The sequence below is a fragment of the Anas acuta genome, chromosome 1 (genome assembly GCF_963932015.1).
Source record: "Anas acuta chromosome 1, bAnaAcu1.1, whole genome shotgun sequence".
NCBI lineage: Eukaryota > Metazoa > Chordata > Aves > Anseriformes > Anatidae > Anas > Anas acuta.
Genome location: NC_088979.1, coordinates 150,657,559 through 150,677,732, shown reverse-complemented (window position 1 = coordinate 150,677,732; position 20,174 = coordinate 150,657,559). Strand labels below are relative to the sequence as shown.

At 52.5% G+C, this 20,174-nt stretch overlaps 2 protein-coding genes across 3 annotated transcripts; both read left to right on the top strand.

Annotated features, from left to right (window-relative positions):
* The first annotated feature begins 580 nt into the window (after window positions 1-580).
* On the top strand, window positions 581-9,822 carry RAC2 (Rac family small GTPase 2). The gene is made up of 7 exons (XM_068665622.1): window positions 581-781; window positions 3,715-3,786; window positions 5,393-5,510; window positions 6,858-6,920; window positions 7,461-7,620; window positions 8,725-8,859; window positions 9,574-9,822. The coding sequence occupies exons 1-6, from the start codon at window positions 747-749 to the stop codon at window positions 8,853-8,855; spliced, it is 579 nt and encodes a 192-aa protein (XP_068521723.1). The 5' UTR covers window positions 581-746; the 3' UTR covers window positions 8,856-8,859; window positions 9,574-9,822.
* A 138-nt stretch (window positions 9,823-9,960) lies between these two features.
* SSTR3 (somatostatin receptor 3) lies at window positions 9,961-17,546 on the top strand. 2 transcript variants are annotated; one of them, XM_068665612.1, is made up of 3 exons: window positions 9,961-13,021; window positions 14,764-14,968; window positions 15,678-17,546. In XM_068665612.1, exon 3 carries the CDS (start codon window positions 15,733-15,735, stop codon window positions 16,936-16,938), a length of 1,206 nt encoding a protein of 401 aa, XP_068521713.1. In that variant the 5' UTR covers window positions 9,961-13,021; window positions 14,764-14,968; window positions 15,678-15,732; the 3' UTR covers window positions 16,939-17,546. The 2 variants fall into 2 exon arrangements, with proteins under 2 accessions (XP_068521713.1, XP_068521708.1); XM_068665607.1 differs by having other exon boundaries at window positions 14,756-14,968.
* Window positions 17,547-20,174: the final 2,628 nt, after the last annotated feature.

Sequence of the window (20,174 nt, the reverse complement as noted above, 5' to 3'; positions counted from 1 at the left end):
AGAGAATATTCAGTTCATCCTCTGATGTGTTTGCTCCACTTCACAGTGAACACGTAGACAGAGCCAATACTTCTTTGTATAGCAATCTGGGGGCAGGTGGGGAGGTGCGACAGGACCTTATTGCCACCAGTGTGGTGGGACAGGGCAGCTGTGGGGTGGCAGCTGCTTCCTAGAGGCCACTTCAGTTCCTTGTTCAGCTTTTGCAGAAAATATTATTCCTTGTGACGTTTTGTCGTTGACACGGATTCTGGGAAGACAAGAAAAATCTTCCTTGCCCCAGCTCTTCATTCCTCCCCAGGTCCCACTGAAGACATCCTTGACTGTTTACACCTCCTCCAAACTTGATGAAGGAGGGAGGGGGAAGTCCACCCTCCAGCCTCTCACCCCTCTTTAAGCTTTGTTCATCTCCCGTATAAAAGCAGTTTGGTGCCCCCAGCTGTCCACTGGGATGGGGCAGGAAGGGAGTGGGTTGAGACACACGGGGTGAAAAAAAAGACAGCAATAATCTCCCAAACCACAAAGACAAGCACGCCCCGCCTTCAGCTAACGGCCTGGGCTCAGGGCGGCGGTGGGAGGGGAGGAGGGACCAGAGGGCGATTGAGTAAAGTTCCCTCTTCCATTTCCTCCCTCCCTGCAACCTGCCACTTGCCTCAGCTCAAGGTCTGATAACTCACATTTGCCCGCTGTTTGCCTTGGCCTGACTTTCCTTAGCCCCAGGCACTGTCCTCCGCCACGGGCCCAGGGACATGCAAGCCATCAAGTGTGTCGTGGTGGGAGATGGGTACGTACCCCCTTCTTTTTCTGTGGGTGCGGGGAGGGAGGGGTGGTGGCATGGGGTGAAGAAGAAGGTCACTGCCTGGGGAGACTTCCCCAGGCTTGCTGCTGACCTCTGGCAGCCTCGCGTTGCCTTTCTCGCTCTCTGTGCCTTCACCAGGGTGAGGAACTTACCTCTGGGGAGGCTGGGGGAGGGTGGAGGAGAGGGCATTTTGAAGGGCATCTGCAAACGGGCATGGAAAGTGGGGCTGTCCTTCAGCGGCTTGGCAGATCTGGCCCGCACACAGGAGGTGGTGGCATCGCTGCCAGGCTCAACCTGTAGGCAGGAGTCAGGTTGAAAACCCGAGAGGTGCAAGTGCTCTCCTGCAGGGAAATGGCTCCTTGAAAGCCATCTGCTCACTGGGGCTGAGAGAGGACAGGGCACTGCGGTCCCGATCCTGGTGTATGCGTGTTCAGACACGTTGTCTCCGCCTCAGGGTGTCGGGGAGAACATTTTCAAGGGGTTTCTGTGGGCACCAGGGGGAGGAGGTGCTCGCACTGAGGTGGGCACAGGTTTGTACCCCTTTGGGAGGGGGAGGCAGCCTGGCCTGGCCTTCGAAGCACTGTGGCGGCTCTGCCCACATCCTGTGCTCTTTGGAAATGGCTCGATCTAGGGGGACGAGAAGGGAGGTGTGGGGGACCGCATCTACGGTCCCCCTGCCCTGTGGGATGAGGGGGTGAGGGGAGCAGAGCCCAGCAGGTGGGCAGGACGTTTGGCACGGAGTCGGTTAATTCATTTCCCAGCTAGGAGCTGGCCAGACTGTTATCTGGGGCAGCTATCAGGTAACAGATGAAAAGACATTTGCAGCAGCCCTGCTCCCCACAGTCACTTCCTCCTTCAAAACTACCCTGGGGAGGAAGAAGTCTTTAAACATAACAATAAATGTCAGACATATTTTCAGGGGGTTGGGGGAAGGGAGAAGGAAGGAGACAGCCCCTCAGAAACATCGTTACCTCTCAGCAAAGTCCCCTGAAAGCTGCAAGCTAGAGCTGGATAAATAACACCACCAGGCATTTAACCATTGCCTCGTTAACCCCCAGCTTCCTCTTCACCCATTGCCACAACTCTTGTAACCACCCCTCAAGGCACCGTTCCCTCATAACAAGGCTAACCCCACTACGTGTCCTGCTCTCAGACCCTCTCACTTCAACCCCTCCTAAATCTGTCATCTGCCCCATCATTTTGTTTATCTGCATGCTACACCGCTCCACCCTCCATCTTGCGACACAGAAGTCCAGACATCCCCCATCGCTCTGAGGTCTCATTTCACCTCCCTTCACCTCCCTCCCAGCCATACCAGCCATGTCACCCTGCCACAGACCAACCTTACTGACTACAGGACCTTAACTAAAACCCCTCATGTTCTCCCATGGGTGTTCTGGCCCCACAGGCCTCTCCATCACGTACCATCGACCTCCTAGTGCTCTGTGAATTCAGTCCCAGGAACCTGCAGGTGTCCAGACCTCTAACCCCACATCTCTCTTTGCCATAACCTTCACCCCTTCACTGACTTCTCGTATTCCTCTCGATTCAATCATATTAATTCAGAACTGTTCACCCTTCCATCACGAACTCACACCCCCCAACCCCATAGATCTCCTGAGCCATTCCCCACACAGTTTCAGGAAGCCTCCATGGCTCTCCTTCAATATCTCTATAACAAGAGGGAAGCAGGGGAGCTGGGGAAAGAGGGAACTCGGAGAGGAGGAGCTCAGAAAGGGAGGTGGCAGAGGGAGGAAAAAAGAGTCAGAACATGTTGAAGAGCTCTGTTTCCTCCTCAGCTGCTCCACAGTGCAGTGACGGGGGCAGGTGCCTTGTGACCAGGGTGAAGATGCCAAGTGTGCATGTCAAGGGCACAGTAAAATGCAGGGCCACAGCTCTGCAACGGGAGACCTCACAGGTACAGCTGAGGAGGCTGGAGCATGGGTCCATGGCCAGCAGGAGTGCCTCCACCAGAAGGATGTAGGCTTTTCCCTCAGAAAAGGTGCCTCCTTGATCCTGCAACTGTGGTTGTAGGCTGAGGACAGAGGTTGCTCTTCCCACTTCTACTTTGCACATGCTGAAACTGAAGCCTGGCCAGGCTTTCCCAGGCCATACAGACCTGAGAAATGACAGCTGAACAGAAAAAGGATTCTCCATCCCATACCTGCCCTGGCTGCTTTATCTTCTTGGAATTTCTCTCTACTTTTTTTTTTTTTTTTGCCTCACCACAGGCTTCGCCTTGCCCTTGACACCTCCTCCCCTTGCCGGACTGCCCATTTCCCTTCTCTGTCACACCAGTGCTCTCACCCAGCCTTGGGTTGTGCTGCTACCCCATCTTATTTGCTCTCCACCCTGCTGCAGCATGTGGGTGGGGGAGGCTGAGGAGAGAGGAAGCACGAGCTACATGCGCAGAAACACCACAGGCAGCCTCAGGCGGCCACAAGGAGAGGCACCTTGCTTCTGGTGTCGGTGATGTTGCAGCTTGCAGCAGACCACGGATGGTACAGATGGGCAAGGCTGCAGACAGACGGACAGCTTAGCTCTGACACTCCTGCACCAAGTCACTACGTGTATATCCTGGCTGTGAGTGTGCAGCACTGTGCACGCACTGGAAAACGGGCTCACCCCCAGCTCGGAGTGGATGCATTTTGGCTGAGTGATCTCTGTACCAAACCATAAAAACAAGCCTTCGTGCTCAAAGACAACAAACAGCTCTGGGTGACATCCTGTCTTCCTTTCTACCAATTGTCTGTCCTATGGCTACACGTTGTCTGGTTCTGTGAATGTGTTTCTCCTTCCAGGGGTTTCCTAACAGGGATGACTTTGAGGCATGGAAGGATTTCCCCATCCTCATCTCACCCTAACAAGACTGATGGCACTACCATTATTCCCTGCTATGTTTTTTCTTTCTCTTCCAGAGCTGTGGGGAAAACCTGCCTCCTTATCAGCTACACCACCAATGCCTTCCCGGGAGAATACATCCCCACTGTGTGAGTGACACATCCTCAGTCCTGGGGTGGGTGGGAGGTGGGAAAGTAGGGTGTAGGAAGCCCTGTTCTGCACTCTGAAGGCAGGGTTGCAGTCTCCAGGCCAGCAGAGGAAGAGCTGCCAAACCAACGAAGGTGCCTCTGCACTTCTGGTCTGTCATTCACAGCACAATGGCCTTATAAAACCCTAGTATAATTGGGGCATTTGGGAAACATAAACCAACCCTACCTGCCTGCTAAGTTTACAAGTAGCAGGTGGAGTCTTGCGAGGTGAATCAGTCAGGCAACAGGCTACAAAAATGGGACCAGACCCAGGAGACGACTGTCTGGACAGGGGTCTACAAACCTTCCTTGTTTGAGGTAATGTCATTGGAGCAGGCCCTGATAACCCTAATGGTAAGAGCGCAGGATTCAGATAAGTGCCAGAGCAGAAGCACTATGCAATTCAGCGGATGTGTGGATTAGGTAGCAAGCTTAGGGCTGCCTTTGGCTGAGTGGTCAGGTGCATTTGTCTCCCCCCATTACGTGGGGTATGTTTGGAGATGCACACAATGCATACTCGTACCATACCACTGGGATGTGGAGTATGACTACACGCTCCCTGAGGAGGGAGAAAGAGTGTGTCATGCTGCCAGTTCAGGTGCAGGAAAACCTCAGAGCCTCACTTTTTTTTTCCAGACCAATTTGCATCGGAGGCTGCAATAATAACTGTGGCAACAAGAACCCATCTCACCTCAGTCTGGTTTTTGCAAGGACATCATCCCTTCCTGGCAGGTGGCCATGAAGTGGACGTGTGTTTTGTGGGCCACAGACCATTTATCTTTATGCCTGAGATTTGTGGCTGGAGATGGGGAACGGAGGCCATTTTATGCCCCTGGGCAGTATGGCTTATCTTACAAAGGCAGCGTGTGCCATGAGCACATTCAAAAGGTCTTTGCATTGGTTCCTTCCCATCTCTGTTTTTCTTTATGAAGCTTATGAAAAGATACACCAAAACGAACAGGAAAGAAAATTTTCTGAGAACCCAGGGCAGAGCACCTCTATGGATATAAAAGCCATTTTTGACAATATGTCTTTGTTCCCAAGCATGCAATCCTGACAGCTGTTCTCAAATATTTCATTTTATGCTTTCAAAGAGGAAGGGAGCACACCTGGGTATATTGACCTCTGCTCCAGCAGAGATGTTGAGGAGTGCAGGGCTTTGGGACAGTTACAGAGACATGTGTTGTTCTTCCCCACTCTCAAGGATAGATCTGTGGTTTAGAGCACAAATGAAAAGAGGGGGGACTTGACTAGAGTAGGAATGGTTGTGGGAAGGACATTGAGGAGATAAGCAGGAATATCACATGTTTATTGATCTGCATGCAAGATGGAGAAGGTGAAGCTGCAGCCAGGCACCTGTTGAGGACAGCTGGGTGATGGGGAGGATGTTGATGTTGAGTGGAAATTCTGTCAGATAGAGGTTCACAGGAAACCAGCATCAGCCACGTGAGCAGAGAAGAGGAATCACTACGTTTTGCCCTGGGGTACACACAGTGAATTTTCTGCCCCACTGGAAGAGCTCCCTCTTCTATTTTTTTGAGCCATGGTTTATGTCTCTGCATTTCAGGTTCGATAACTATTCCGCCAATGTGATGGTTGACAGCAAGCCTGTAAATCTGGGGCTATGGGATACTGCTGGACAAGAGGATTATGACAGGCTGAGACCTCTTTCTTACCCGCAGACGGTGGGTCACATTCCATGCTCCTCCTCCCTTGTTCCTCTTTCAGATATGTTTCCTTTCCCTGCTGAAAAATCAGCATTCGCCATACAGCAGTGACGGGATTGTTCCCTTCTCTCTTTGCCCTTTTCTGACAATATTTATGTTGATACACAGTGCCTGGATACCCTAAAGGTAAAAGGCATTTATAGGAGTTTTGAAGCGCTCATCTAAATGTCATTACTGGGATAACTCAGCAAGAAAACAGATCCTCAAAGATACTTTTGACTCCCCTTGACACCGATTTCAAGGTGGGGTTAGATGCCTTACACACCTCTGGTGAAAAAATGCCCTTCTGATGAAACCCAAGTGTCTCAGGGAATTTCGGAGCTGAGGCAGGAGCTTTCCACATCCCTATGAACCCCTATGCTGGCCTCTGACCTTTACAAGAAATCAGGTGTGTGGACACATGTATTTGATCCACTGGAGCCTCAACTAAGCCCAAGCCTCTAACAGAACAAATGGATGGTTCTTATCAGATACCGTGTTCACTGGTTTTTCACCACATTGTCAGAGTAATTTTAGGATTTCAAGGTCACCTCCCCTGAAGGGTGTTGTTCCAAGCAGTCTCTTGGCAAGTGCAGAAAGACCCTCCTGCCTCAGGCATTGGTCTGAAGGTTGCCATTGCAACCAAAAGGACTAGGAATTGAGGGCACAGTTTGTTTCAGCTAAGTTCAGCCACCTGAAAGTCAGATGCCTGATATAAGCTGCTTGCCTAGGCTCCTTCTGCAGTCAGTGCATATTTCTCAACACATATATTTCTCAACAACTTGCTTGCACCCACTATGGGACATGTGCCAAGCACAGGTAGGGTAAAGTCTTCTGAGCCCCTGGTGGCTATAGAAGTATGTCTAACTTCTGCCATGCACAGGAAAAGTGCTTATGTGGATAACATCCTCTGCCTCATTTGCCTCCTGAATATGCACTTTTGGAGTTCAATGCATTTTTTTCTCAGCAGCAGGCAAAATTATTCTGTCCTGAAAACTATCTGACTTTCTATGAGAAATGAACAGGGCACTGTCAGACCGTTTCCCATGAGGATGAGTGTGCCTACCACAAAAACCCCATCCTTGTAGTTAACATTTTGGCTCTTCTGATAGTGGTGGCTATGGTTACCATGAGTCAGGGGAGCAAATATTCTTCTCTTCTCTAGAGACAATCAGCAGCAGCCTGGGCTGTGTCAGATAGTGAGAGACAGCTTTCCCCAACATGACCCTTTTTGGTGCTCACTCAGTTTTGCTGTCCCTTCCCTGCCTCCTGTATAGCAATCCCATGCGCTCATCCTAACTCTGCATCTTGGTTGTATGCCTACAGGACGTTTTCCTGATCTGCTTTTCCCTTGTCAGCCCAGCATCTTATGAAAACGTCCGTGCTAAGGTGAGATGGCATATCCTGGTCCTTCAGGGGTTGTGGAGGGTAAGCTTGGTCTTGCAAAAAGAGTGACTGTGGGTGGAAACTGCTAATGAGATGTCTAGACCCAGAGAGGTAATGTCCTTTTTTCTGTGTCAGCCAAAAGGAATTAAAACATAGTATTACCTTCCTACAAATTTCAAGTTTCTCCTTGGGTTTCAGGTAGCCATGATTGATGGCAAACAGCTTGTGCTTTTGCCTAGTAGACTGTGCTCAGCACCGCCTCTCCTTTCACCCCTCACTATTCCCCTGCTCTGATGTTTCAGTGCCTGAGGGACTCAATTCATGCTTTGAGCTCCATGTGAAAGATTATGCCTATGGACCTGGAAACGGGCTGGTCTGGGCCAGGGTATAGTGCCCAACACTGGATGGAAGGGCAGTGGGGAAGGACAGGGTGTCAGCTATCTTGATGGATTTTTTTTTTTTCAGGCGTGCCTCTTTGTTTCCCCTTAAATGTCTATATGAGTAGTTATCTCTCTCATCTTTGGCATTTTGCTCCCTCGCTAGTGGTTCCCCGAGGTGCGGCACCACTGCCCTAGCACGCCCATCATCCTCGTGGGCACAAAGCTGGATCTTCGTGATGACAAGGACACCATTGAGAAGCTGAAGGAGAAGAAGCTATCCCCCATTACGTATCCTCAGGGTCTTGCCCTGGCCAAGGAAATCGGTATGTGCTTGCAGGCAACATCTTGGGCCTACTGAAAGGAGAGAGGCAGAAGATAAAGGCTTCCCCTCAAGCTAATGTGGCTTCCTTAGAAGTATTTCTGAGGAACATAGGGTGACACATGAAGGGCAAAATGCACTTTGGGAGGCTCAGGAAGGAGATGGGCTCCTTAACAAAACCTCAACACCTCAAGCCTCTGTCTTCTGCCCCTCTCTGGATGCCACCCTCCACACGCATGCAGTACACACATGCGAGTGCCTAAATACACACTTGCATGCCCTGCTCTCCTTTTACCCTGCTGTTTCTATCTGGGCCAATACTTTTCTGTGAAAGCCGCAGCTGCTGTGTGGGCAGAGGCCTTCCGGAAATAGGCGGAAGACTGAGTTTTCTAACATCTCTCAGGAAGAGCTGCAACTGCAGCTTCCTGTTCCTGCCTCTGATAAGCGGGGTTTATGCATGCAACCCCACACACTACATGTATCACACCCCATCTCTGGACACCAGCCCCCTTCTGCGTTCTGGGACACGCACCAACGCCTGTGCCTGGTAACCCCTCAGATGCAGCAGACAGAGAGAGCAGAGAGGGGGAGAAACCCAGCTTAAGGGAGGAGTTTTCAACTGGGAGTTTAGAGGAGAGGGTGGCCAACCAGGCTATCATAGCCAGACTCATGCAATGGCTCTGCTTCGACTACAGGAGTGGGGAAAAGGCAAGCCCTGGTCTTGTACAGCTGGAAAGCTTTGCCCTGAAGTCACTACTGCCTGAGTAAAGTGTGTCCTGACAATGCTTAATGGATTTGGTCACACAAGCCCTGTCTACTCAGTTTGGGCAAGAGCCAAGTGCCTTGCATGAGATCTCTGACAATTCTGGAGCCCAGAGTCCCAAAAAGGAGGTGCTAGGTGGTTTAAGATGCCACTGAGGGTGCTTGATGCCAGGCAGACTGAGTGACACTTGAAGCCTGCGGATGCTTGAGGCCTCATCTCAGCGATCTGTGGTATTCCTCCTCCTCCTGCACGGGTTCTCTTCTGAGTCAGGACCCTTCACAGCAAACTCCCAGATACCCCCAATCTTCTTCCTCCTCATGACAGCACCTGCTTTCCTCCCAACAGACTCCGTGAAATACCTTGAATGCTCGGCATTGACGCAGCGCGGCCTCAAGACGGTGTTTGATGAGGCCATCCGAGCAGTCCTCTGTCCACAGCCCACCCGGACAAAGAAACGAGCATGCAGCCTCCTCTAGGAGAGTAAGTGTGAGAGGGATCTCTGGGGAAGATACCAGTGGCCCTTTCCGTCTCCTGCACCCAGATGGTTAGGACCTGCTGTGTCTGGTGGGATGGGTTACCCTCAGAGAACAAGAGGAGACAGCAGTCGTGCTTTGGGACAGGACAGGACGTGGTGGAATGGAGAACATGGGCCCCTTGTCCACTTCTCCCTTTCTGCCCATGTGCAGGTTTGCCACCATATCTGGGTGCAGGGAGGCACAGGATTTCCTACCCCTGCCCTCACAGAAAAGGACGGTCTGTCACTTTCTGCCACTGAGGGAACAGCATCCAAACCGCCCTGGGCATGGCCAGCTGTGAGCTATGCAAAGCTACAGCCTTTGCCTATAAATAAGGCAAAAAAAAAAAAAAAGCTGTTCCTTATTCATGGGAAATTGCCTAAATGGCCCTTCCTCTTACCAGAGCCTGCTCACCTCAGGGGATGTTCTGTATGGCTGTGCATTAGCAAGCAACAGCTGCACCCCCAGGACTCCTTTATTCTTCATATTGTCCCTTCCTGCCCTTCCCCTTCAACTCAAGGAGACAAAACTTGGCCAGAGCCTGAGGAGAGAGAAGAGTGAGAGCTTTGCAACCAGGGCCTGGCCCCCTTCCTTCTCCTACCACCGCCGGGGCCAAGGGAGGGAGAGCAGGAGAACAGCCGAGCGGGTCTCACAAGGCCTCCCCTTGTTCTGTCTGCAGATCCCGGCCCCGTCCTGACGCCTGGCTGTGCCCGACATGCAGGAAAGCGATGAGTCCACCATCCCGGAGCTGAGTACCTTCCAGCAGTCACTGCGCTTCTCACTTCTGCTGGCTTGAAAGACTGTTGTGGGTCTGTAGCACTGGTTCGACCGTTTGCACAACTGCCCCACGCCCCGGCTGCCCCTTCCTTTCCTCATCCTGAAGTCACAACGTAGTGAGTAGGACCCAATAAAAAGACCGTACGTCCTTGCCGTGCCTCTGGTGTGTCACAGCTCAGGGGACAGCGGGACAGCAGTGAGCAACATTTGGAGGCACCCGTTAGCCATAACCCTCCTTTGGAAGGGGATACCCAGGTGGGACCACTCTGAGCTTGGTTCTGGGGAGCCCAGGGATTGCAAACACGGTGTCAGCAGGGTGATCACACCTTGGCTTTTGCCCTTCTCAGGCTCCGCGTGTTCACTTGAAAAAGTTTTCTCCTCCCCTAGTAAAGCTTTGCCTCTTCTGCAAGCTTTGGGAGGGGACACCCTTACTCGGACTGCTCTCTGCGGTGGCTGTCCCTGCAGGGTGCTGGGGAAACCCTTCCACCAAAACACTTCTGCACGAATGCTCCTCAGCTGGCGTCATATGCGGTCATATCGGTACCCGCACTTGCTCACGCCGCCAGGCACAGGCAGAGCGAGAACAGGAAGGGGGAGGGAAGGGGAAAAAAAAAAAAAAAAAAAGAAAAAGAGAGCGCGAGAGAGGAATGAGTCACCAGTCCAGACAAATTGCCTCCGAGTCACTAAAATTAAGCCGGAGAGAGTGGTCCCAGCGGTACGATGGATCTGGCAGCTGTGAGCACCTGCCTCTGCTGATGCATTGCAGGGACTCGAGAGTCAGAAGTGCTACAGGGTGGCTGCCACCGCCACCGCTTGCAGGTGGGAGGAGGGCTCCGGGTGAAATGATTGGCACTGCAAAATCCTGCAGTCCTGGGAGGGCACGGGGAAGCCGTGGAGTTGAGCCAGCTTGCCTCTCCTCGCTGCAGCGCTGCCGCTGAGCTTCCCAGGCTGCGTCCTGCTCCGAGGGGTGGCGTGGGTTGTGTCGGCATCAACCTGCCACAGCACAGCCCCTGAAGTACCCTGCTGCTGGGGAAACTTGTGCGAGTGCAATTCATGGCTGGATCTGCCTACAGCAGTTCAGTGATAGGAGACACTATCTGCACTATCTGCTGGTACCTGCAAGCCACCCTGGAGGACATCCTGCGGCGGCGAGTTCCACAAATGCCTGCATTGCACATGAGCTGCCAGACAAATTGCCCAAGCCCCACACAGGGGTAATGCAGATTGTGCCAGCACCGCTCCACAGGAGCACAAGTCTCAGGTGAGGGCACATACCTGTGGGTGGGCAAGGGACAGAAAGCCCTTGAGACTGGGACCCATCCTCCCTAAAACATTGCAAACATCACTCAAACCACTGAATTCCCAGCAAGTTGTTACTCCCCCTCCAGTTGCAAAGCTTTTACCTCCTCAGTGTGTTCAATGCCCTGTCCCCTATCCCATGCAGCAATGCAGAGGGAGGAGAGGCTTGCCATATGCATGAAGCAAAATTGGTGCATCTGTGAAGGGGCACGAGCTGAGCTCCCCTTCCAACACAGCTCGAGCAGCTTGCACAACCACCGGTGGAGCTGCCTGAGGCTGAGAACGGGGCAGGACTCCAGGCATTGAGGAAGCAAGCTGGAGAAATGGAAGTTGTGGTCCTGTGACTGTGCGTATGCTAACACGTCCTGCAAAGGTTAGCTGGCGTGGGCAGGCCTCTGCTGTTGCGTGGCTGTTTCAAGACACGAGCCCTTGGGCTCTCTGCGTGGTGCATGGACACGGCCCTGCCATGACAAAGACAACCACTGGGTGCTGCCCATGCCATTTCTTCCCCAGTGAGAACTCATCTCTGCTGTGGCTCCATAGAGTATGTGGCCAAGACCTCAGCAGAGGTGTCCTGACAGTTTTCTAACCTGCATTCACCTGTTCACCTTCGAGCAACACTGGCTGGACATAAAATCGCACCAGAAGTTATGGAAGCCCAGGTTTTAGCCCATGGCTATGTTCTTCTAACAGAGATACTCCCTGCTTGTGCTGAGGCTGGAATTGGCTCTGGGAGCTCAAATGCTCCTAACAGCAGTGCCAAATGCCAAGAGCTGTGTGACTGCACAGTACAGGGAGTCATCGCCGTAGGCTGCAGGGCAGGGAGGGAGTGAGGAGTATAGGGAAGCACTCAGAGCAGGGAATGGGATGGGGAAATCCTAATTTCCTTCCTGGAGAAGTCCAGTTACAAATGAACTGAATTTCTTGCCCTGCCCCGTTTCTTCTGGATACACCCCTTGCAGCACAGATTAAAATTGATGGGAGAGTTTGGGGCTAACTAGTTTTGTGTGTGTTTTTTTTTTTTTTTTTTTTTTTTTTTTCTTCCCCAAAGGAGGTGTAAAAGACATGAGGTTCTGCAGGGAGCCAGGGGAGGGAGAAAGCTGAGACAGACAGCCCCCTATTTGCCCATCTGCCCCCCGCCGGAGGTGCTCGAGGGGCAGAGCAGAGGCCAGCAGGATCTGTGTGCTCAACACCACCCCTGCCTCTGAGCATCTTGCCAGCCACAGGGCTTTGCTGTCAGCCTGCAGCTCCACGCAGCACCGGTCCCTGCCTGCAAGATGCTGGCAGCAGGGAGCTCCCGGGGAGGGGGGCATTTCCACAGCGCTTTGCACCACCATCACCCCTCACTGAGGAGGTCCTGGCAGAGCTGAATCCCCCCCGCCACGCCACTCTCCCACCACACAGCTGCTCTCTGCATCCCTTTCTTCCCTCATCTCCCCTCCGCTCCCCCCGGCTCCCTCCTCCTTCCACCCCGCTCCTCCATCGCTGCCTCCCACCCCCTTCCCTGCGCTCTCCCCTCTCTCCTCTCTTTCCTCTGGTCTCTCTCTCTCCCCCTTTCCCCTCTCCATCCCGGTCGCTCCCCTCCCTTTCTCCCTCTTCCCATGCCCTATCGCTCATCCTTTCATTCCCATTCTCCTGCTGCTGCTCCTGCGCCTGGCGCCCATTGGTCGCCAGGATCCGTCCCCCAGCAGCTGCCACCCCTCTCCATCTGCCACCCCCAGCCTCCGAGCCCCCTTCTCCTGCAGATGGACAAGGGACCGGGGTCCTCTGAGCCACCAGCGTGGGGATGAGGGGTCTGGCATCCCTTCACGGCCACGTCCCCCCCATGAGTGGGTCCTGGGGCTGAGGAGGCGAAGTCCAAGCAGCAGGCAGAGAGGGGCGATGGGCAGGCCCAGGAAGGAGGACGTGCCTCTCTGCTGATGGGACATTTTAGGACTCGCTCCCTCCTGGGACTGCTGTGCTCAGTTGCTTTTAAGAAAGCAAGGGGAAGGGGAAAACTATGACACGGATTCTCCCGGTGGAGCAGAGGAAAACATGCATCCCAACGACACGTAAGTACCCGGCGGGCACCCGCTCTTCCCGACTGTCTCCCGCGGGCATGAGTCCACGCAGAAGTTAACTCCGAGTCCCAAAGAAGCCTGCTGACCCCCCTGCTCTGCCAGCACAGCCTGGCCCACACTGTTTTGCTCAGCCCTGCAGGGAGGCAGCGGCCGTCCTGAGCCGGGATGGGACCACGGGAAACAAGGTGGGCAGGAGGGGAGGGTGGCAAGGGGCTTGCAAGTTGCTGGGCTCAGTGGTCTCTCCCAGCTTTTTGTCCTGTTTTGCAATCAGGTTTTAGCATCCCCTGCCTCCTCCCAATCAGTGCAGAAATATAGAAAAAAAATATTATTTTTTTTTTTCCTAAAAAAAGCAGTGGCACCAATTCCCTGCCCCTCCTTACCTCTCTGGCCACCCCTGTTCTCCAGCTGTATGGGCCAGGAGCATTATAGCAGCAGCTGTTAGGAGATCCCAAGCCTCTTGCAACAGGTGCTGTTCACATCTCTAGGGACAGACCCCAAGCAGATGCACGCTTTCAGTCTGAAGCCAATTTTCCTCACCACTTTCTACCTACGTGGGTGCTGCCAAAGCAGCCAGCAGCGTGGATCCGACCCAAATGAGGCACTGATGTCCTGTGGTTGTTCTTTAAAACCAGCCAGAATATCTGCTGTGGAGCTTGAGTTGGTAGATGGTACTCGAAAAAGTTAGAGGGGCGCAGACAGACCACGCCTGCTAAAAGACATAGTTTCTCTACCATAGCTGTTTGAGCAGGAGAATGAGTTTGTAGCAAATCTGTGTTTTGTGATGTATGCTTTAGCATTTTTGGTAGGGCTTTTGGACCTCTGAAACTGGCTTTAATGTACTGCTAAACAGCCTGAGCCACCAGCTTTGAGGTCTAGACCCCAGACACTTCCCCACATGCTTTTCACCCCAGCATGAGTGTCCTTATCCGTATTTGACATCCATGGGGCTCTTCTCCAAATGTCTTTATGGAAATTCATGTGCATGAAGGAGGAACATCCACAGGAGTTCCTAATGATGTCCTCACATTTTAGAGGATCATCTTTTTTATGAACACATTGTTCTGGTTTCTGCCACCTTTCACAGGGATCTTTCTCCCTAGAGCAGCCACTGCCCTCCCCTTTCCAGCAAGAGCTAATGGGCACATGCGTCACTGGAACAGCAGTGGAAAAAACATCAGAGGAAAGATCCTGGAGCTTAGAAACTGAGTATCAAATCATTTCCTACTCTGCTTATTTATTGCATCCATTCATGATGTGTGGGTCAACCCAGTACTGCAGGACCCCAAGAGATGGTCTTCCATCAAGACAGTGCTTCACAGCCCAAGGCACATGAAAAAAATCCTAAACAATTCCAGTCCTTCAAAGCCCATTGAAGTATAGCATAAAATGTTTATGCAATAGCCCATAGGAATGGGCTTAAGATAGAGTTGCCCAGTTGTCTTTTAGTAGGACATATCAGACGAGGTTCTTTCAGCATAAGATTTGGTACATTTGTGGAGTCTGATGGGTTTGCCTATCTGATATTCAAGGGATCCATCCAAAATGCAGGTCTCCCCTGAGGTTCCCAGAAGCTGAATGACATTAACAAAAAAGACAAAAAGCTGTACTATCAAGACATGTGTGAACACTGTTGGGATGCTCTATAAAATCCTGTCTTTGAGGAAAGTTTCTGGAGTGTTTCTGGCCACCTAAAGGTTGTTAATATTGGGAGTCCTTTCCTTTGAGATCCCCAGGTTTCCTTTCAAGAACAAAGGAGCTTCAAGGCCCTAAGAGATCTGTCAGGATGCGTAAAGGTGAGCCTCAGGGTCCCTGTACTCTTCCACCAAGTCATCATCATTCCCAAGGAGCTGGTGCAGCAAGACGGTGACCCTGCCAGTCCAGAAAATTCCGCCAGAGCTGGAGTGATTGGGAAAGCATCACACGTCTCCCCTGCATAAGGTATGCCAGGGTGCCTCTGGTCTGGAGTAACTGGGCACTGTTACTTGTCTGGAGCCCTGACTATAGACAAAAGGCACGTCCTTCCCTTATCTGTCTCTTCTCTCCCCGCAACTTCTCACCCAGGGTCAGCAGAGAGCTGAGAGCTTGTTTGCTCAAAGCTCTCCCTGAGTGAGCTGAGAGTGCTGTTTCCATGCCAAACCCTGATGTGACGGGCAATTGGGCAACCCACATTAGGAGGGCTGGGACACGGCTTTGGTGTTGTGAACAGCTGGGGCAGGCAGAGCCCCTTCCATTAGCAGGGTGTTGCAGAGTGCAGAAGGAGAGAGAGAAAACGACAGAAAGACGAGAGAGAGAAATGGATTGATCCCTCTTGGAGTACCCAAAAATAATCTATCTCTTCCTTTACTTTCAAACTAGCGTGACACAAAAGAGCGACTCTCCCTGTACCAAACCTATTGCATGGTTCTTTCCCTGAGGATCTTCCCCTGGAGGAGAAGACCTACTGGCCACACGTGTCCCTGTTTATCCCTCCATGCCCACTGTGCCTCCCAGGTCTGGATGGGATCGTTTTTGTCCCACATGTTCCCGTGGCTGCCAGCATCCACAAACCCACCCTGACTCCCCACACCCATTAACATTCAGACTGTTAATTGTTCAGCTGTCGTATCCCCAGTGTAAATACCCTTTCTTCTCCTCTTCTCACCTGCAGGTTGCTGACTGATCCTGCAGGGAGACCTCCCCTTGCCCTCTGCCCTGCCTCTGCTATGGACACTTCTACTTTCAGCCTCCCCACACCGGCAGTGTCAGAGGAGGGGAATGCCTCTGGTAGCTGGGCAGGCTTCACCACCCCCAACAGCTCCACCACCGCCAGCCCCGGTGTGGTTTTCAGCGGTGTCCTCATCCCCTTGGTCTACCTCATTGTCTGCGTGGTGGGGCTGGTCGGGAACTCCCTGGTCATTTACGTGGTCTTGCGGCACTCGGTGAGCGAGTCGGTGACCAACGTCTACATCCTCAACCTGGCCCTAGCCGATGAGCTCTTCATGCTGGGCCTGCCGTTCCTGGCCGCACAAAATGCCCTGTCCTACTGGCCATTTGGGTCCTTCATGTGCCGCCTGGTGATGGCCGTGGATGCTATCAACCAGTTCACCAGCATCTTCTGCCTGACGGTGATGAGCGTGGACCGCTACCTGGCCGTGGTCCACCCGGGGAAGTCCTCCAAGTGGCGGACAGCAAGGGTAGCCAAGGCCGTGAGTGCGACCGTGTGGATGCTGTCATCCATCGTGGTGCTACCCGTGGTGGTCTTCTCAGACGTCCCCTTAGGCATGAGCACATGCCACATCCAGTGGCCAGAACCTGCCTCGGTGTGGAGAGCTGGCTTCATCGTCTATACTGCCACCCTGGGCTTCTTCGGGCCGCTGCTGGTGATTTGTCTCTGCTATCTCCTCATCGTCGTCAAGGTCCGTTCCTCCGGCAGGCGGGTGAGGGCTCTGTCCTCCAAGCACAAGCTTTCAGAGCGCAGAGTGACTCGCATGGTGGTGGCCGTCGTGGCCGTCTTCGTCCTCTGCTGGCTTCCCTTCTATGTCCTCAACATAATCAATGTCGTTTGCCCACTGCCAGAGGAGCCATCCCTCTTCGGTGTCTACTTCCTCGTGGTGGTGCTGCCGTACGCCAACAGCTGTGCCAACCCTATCATCTACGGCTTCCTCTCCTACCGCTTCAAGCAGGGCTTCCGAAGGGCCATCTTCAGGCCATCCCGCCGAGTCCAGAGCCAAGAAGTACCAGCAGGTCCACCAGAGAAGACGGATGATGAAGGGGAAGAGGGGGAGATCAGCAAGATTGCCCAAAACGGCAATGACAGGCAGGAACGCCCGCTATGCAGCGGGGCAGGAGAGAGCAATGAGCAAAAACCACTCCCTGAGCAGCCTGTGGGCTCTGAGAAGAGCAACAAGCTGCACGTCAGCTATTTATGATGAAAGGGACGGTGCAGGGGAAAGAGACATTGAGAGGTGGGATCCCCTTCACCCTCTGTGCTATTCCACCTCAAATGCAATGGGCAAGGTCAATACAAGGGAATATTAAAGGTCAAGATTATGCTTAAGGATGAAGAGGACTCCATGAGCTTGTGGAAAAAGCTTATGAACACGAGAAGCAGTTTGCCCTGAAGGAAGAACAGCAAGGAAAACTCTCTGCAGCTAAGACCTGCCAGCCATTTGCATGAATGGCTGACCCTTCTCTAGCTCTCCAGCAAGTCTTAGGGACAGTTTATGCTCCTGCACTGCTCCTGGCTGGAGACCACACTGACTGCTCAAATCCTGCTCTTTCTTTCCAGGGTTCTCGTGGACTCTGGGCAGGCTGATGAGAATTACCTGGGACAGCAAATGGGATGCTTCTTTCCTGAACTCTGCAAACTTCAGGTTTTCCTGGTGACTCTGCACCCTGGTGGATGATGTAAGAAGGGTAGAAAAGAACTCGGCGAGGCATGGTTTGGAGGCAAGGTTTATTAGAAACTGAAACACCCTTTCCCTTTTCCTCTTCCTCTGCCTGACTGTAAATAAACAAAAAATCCTTTGGACTTAAAGGCCAACTGAGCAAAGCCACTCTGTGTGTTAAGAGGAGGGGGGATGCTATAGATTTGGCTCTCCTGGGAATACACAGTGCCTCTGATCTCTGTATGGAGCAATGTTTGACTGGTACAGGAGATCAAAGCATGTATCAGCAGAAAAAGGGAGCAGAGAGAGCTTGGGAGATCTCCAGTGTGTGAGATTTATGGTTGCAGAAGTCTGGGAAATACTACAAAGTGATGGTTCTTGTGGGAAATGAGAGCGCATTTGGCTCTGGATGGGGAAGAAATGATGTGTCTGCATGTGCACGAAGGTGGCTGTGTGTGAAAGTATGCAAGTATATATGGCAATGTGAGTGTGTGTGAGTGTGTGACTAGTTGTGCAAGAGTGTGAGAGGACATGTGTCGCTGTGAGTGCTGGGGGAGAGCTTGCTTCTGTGTGTGATGTTGGAGGGAAGCTGTTGGTGGCTCTGAGTGTGCAGGCTGGAGGAGCAGCAACGTACAAAGGTAGGATGAAGGTCTCTCCGTTCATTTTGGCTTCACTCCTGCGGGTTCTGCTAAGTGTCTGTCCCAGCACCTGGAACTTCTCCATGAATGCCATTGCTAAGCTACAGCCACCAAGAAGATTCTCATACCAGTGCCCTTGGTCATGGGCACGTCCCTCCACAAATAATTTAGAGGAATGGAAGGGAGGGACCCATCAGGAGGAGACATGCCTCCCTTAGCTCAGGAGATGTCGGAGGAGGCAGTCTGTGGAGGATCAGTGACAAGAGCTGGAGGTGATCAAAAAGCCTCACAGGTCACTTGAGAGAAGTCATGAGGTGTGAAGGGATGGCTTGGGGCATGGGTGCTGGCTCAGAGGACAAAAGCGCTGAACTGGGAAGCAGAACAAGCTGCAGTAGCTGAGGATGGAGTGAACAGAATGACTTTGTGAGGAAGCACGAGACAAGGTCACCCAAAGATTGTGTGGGAAGAAGTGAAGGTCTGGCAGAGGTCAGGGGAACGGAGTGCAGGACACCTGAGTTTGGGAAAGGACTGTAGCAGAGCTTCAGGTGAGGAGGCATGCCTCAGCCAGGCCAGAGAGCAGAGGAAGGGTGGGAAGGGATGGCAAAAATAACCTAGATGAAGACATTTAGCTAAGCCCTCCGCCACTGGTACAGCCACCACCTCCCTGACCGAGAACACTTGTCCCTGTGACTCCTCCACCCTCTTGTTTCCTCTCTGAGCCCGGGACCCTGGTGCCAAGCCATCCACGCCTGCAGGCTCAGCCTCAGAAGCCAACGCTGAGCCACCAGTGACACCACCCACCTTCTGCTTAGCTCCTCTGGCAAAGTGCACTTGCTCCCCTAAGCGTGGGCAGTCATATGCTGAGGAGTGTGGCTCAGCTCCTGGGGAAAAAAAAAATAAAATAAATAAAGTAAAAGTGCTTGGTAGCCATTTTCTATCCTCTGCTGCATCTTCACATCTCCTCCTCCTTCCATCCATGCACCAGCTCCCCACGCTGTGGGCCCCGGTGAGAAAAGCAGCCAAATTATTCATGGCCGTGGGATACACAATCTGTTGCACTAAAAAGGCCTCGTTTTATTTTTTATTGTTTGGCTTGGGAAGCTCCTGCAGCATCCACTGGATGAAGAGCAATAAATCCTAGCAGAATGAAGACGAGCTGCAGAAGCTCCTGCCTCAATAAGAGGCAACAAAGAGTAGAAAGTCAGAAATGTCTGGCTACCAGGTGGCCAGATAAAAGGACAACACAGCACTTTAAAGAGGGGGCTGTGCTCTGCCTCTTGCAGAGAGGAGTAGGGCAAGGGGAATGAGGGACACAACCAGCACAGAAATACCTGTAGGACAGAAGAGAAATGTTGTCAGCTGGGGAGCACGGCGGTGGTTGATGAGCAGGGACTGAGGAAGGTGTGAAACATGGGATGAGGACCTCACAGGAGGCAGCTGAGCGGGATGGGGGGCAGATATGGGAAGGGTTTCTTTCTCTGGAGCGGCTGCACAGCTGCCTGGGGAGGTGGGGGGAGCTCCCCGGCTGCCAACACTTAGCAGAGACGCTCTCCTTCCCCACCGAACCGAGCTGAGGCTTCGTTTCGCACGCCTTTGCAGGTCCATCTGCTGCAAGTCACCAGTCGAGAAACTCCGCCGACTGCTTGGCTTCTTAAAACACCTACATCTCCAAAGAGCTCAAGCACTGCAATGTCTGCACTGATGGGGTACGCCACAGGGACCCCTTTTTGGCACAGGGGATGTGAGCCCACCAGAAAGGCAGCTCTGCAGGGGAGCCAGCTGAGGAAGGGAAAATTGGGGGTCTTTAGTTTGAACAGGAGTTCAAATGAAAAAAAAGATCACAGGTATCATATCATTCTGTCTTTGGTTTCCTTCTTCCCCCTACACCACAGCTTGTATTTCAGTGACAAACTCGGGGGGTGGGAAGAGGTGAAATGAGGTAAACCAAAAATAAGATTAGGGGGCAAAAAAAAAAGAAAGGTATTTTTGCCTGAAATTCATGAGGAGAAAATGAGCGCTACAAAACTCTGCAAAGTATCGCCATCGATTAAAAGGCATTTGGGAATGAGGAAGGTTACCTCCCTGTCTCCCCACACTGCCCTCTCTCCTCAGCTCTTTCTCCCTCCTGGTGTGTCCCCG

Excerpts from the sequence above, each read along its gene's own strand:
- SSTR3 (XM_068665612.1), top strand. The coding sequence starts at position 15,733 with ATGGACACTTCTACTTTCAGCCTCCCCACACCGGCAGTGTCAGAGGAG.
- RAC2 (XM_068665622.1), top strand. The coding sequence starts at position 747 with ATGCAAGCCATCAAGTGTGTCGTGGTGGGAGATGG. Across the intron at positions 3,787-5,392 it reads GGAGAATACATCCCCACTGT|GTTCGATAACTATTCCGCCA; the intron begins GTGAGTGACACA and ends TCTGCATTTCAG. Across the intron at positions 5,511-6,857 it reads CTCTTTCTTACCCGCAGACG|GACGTTTTCCTGATCTGCTT; the intron begins GTGGGTCACATT and ends GTATGCCTACAG.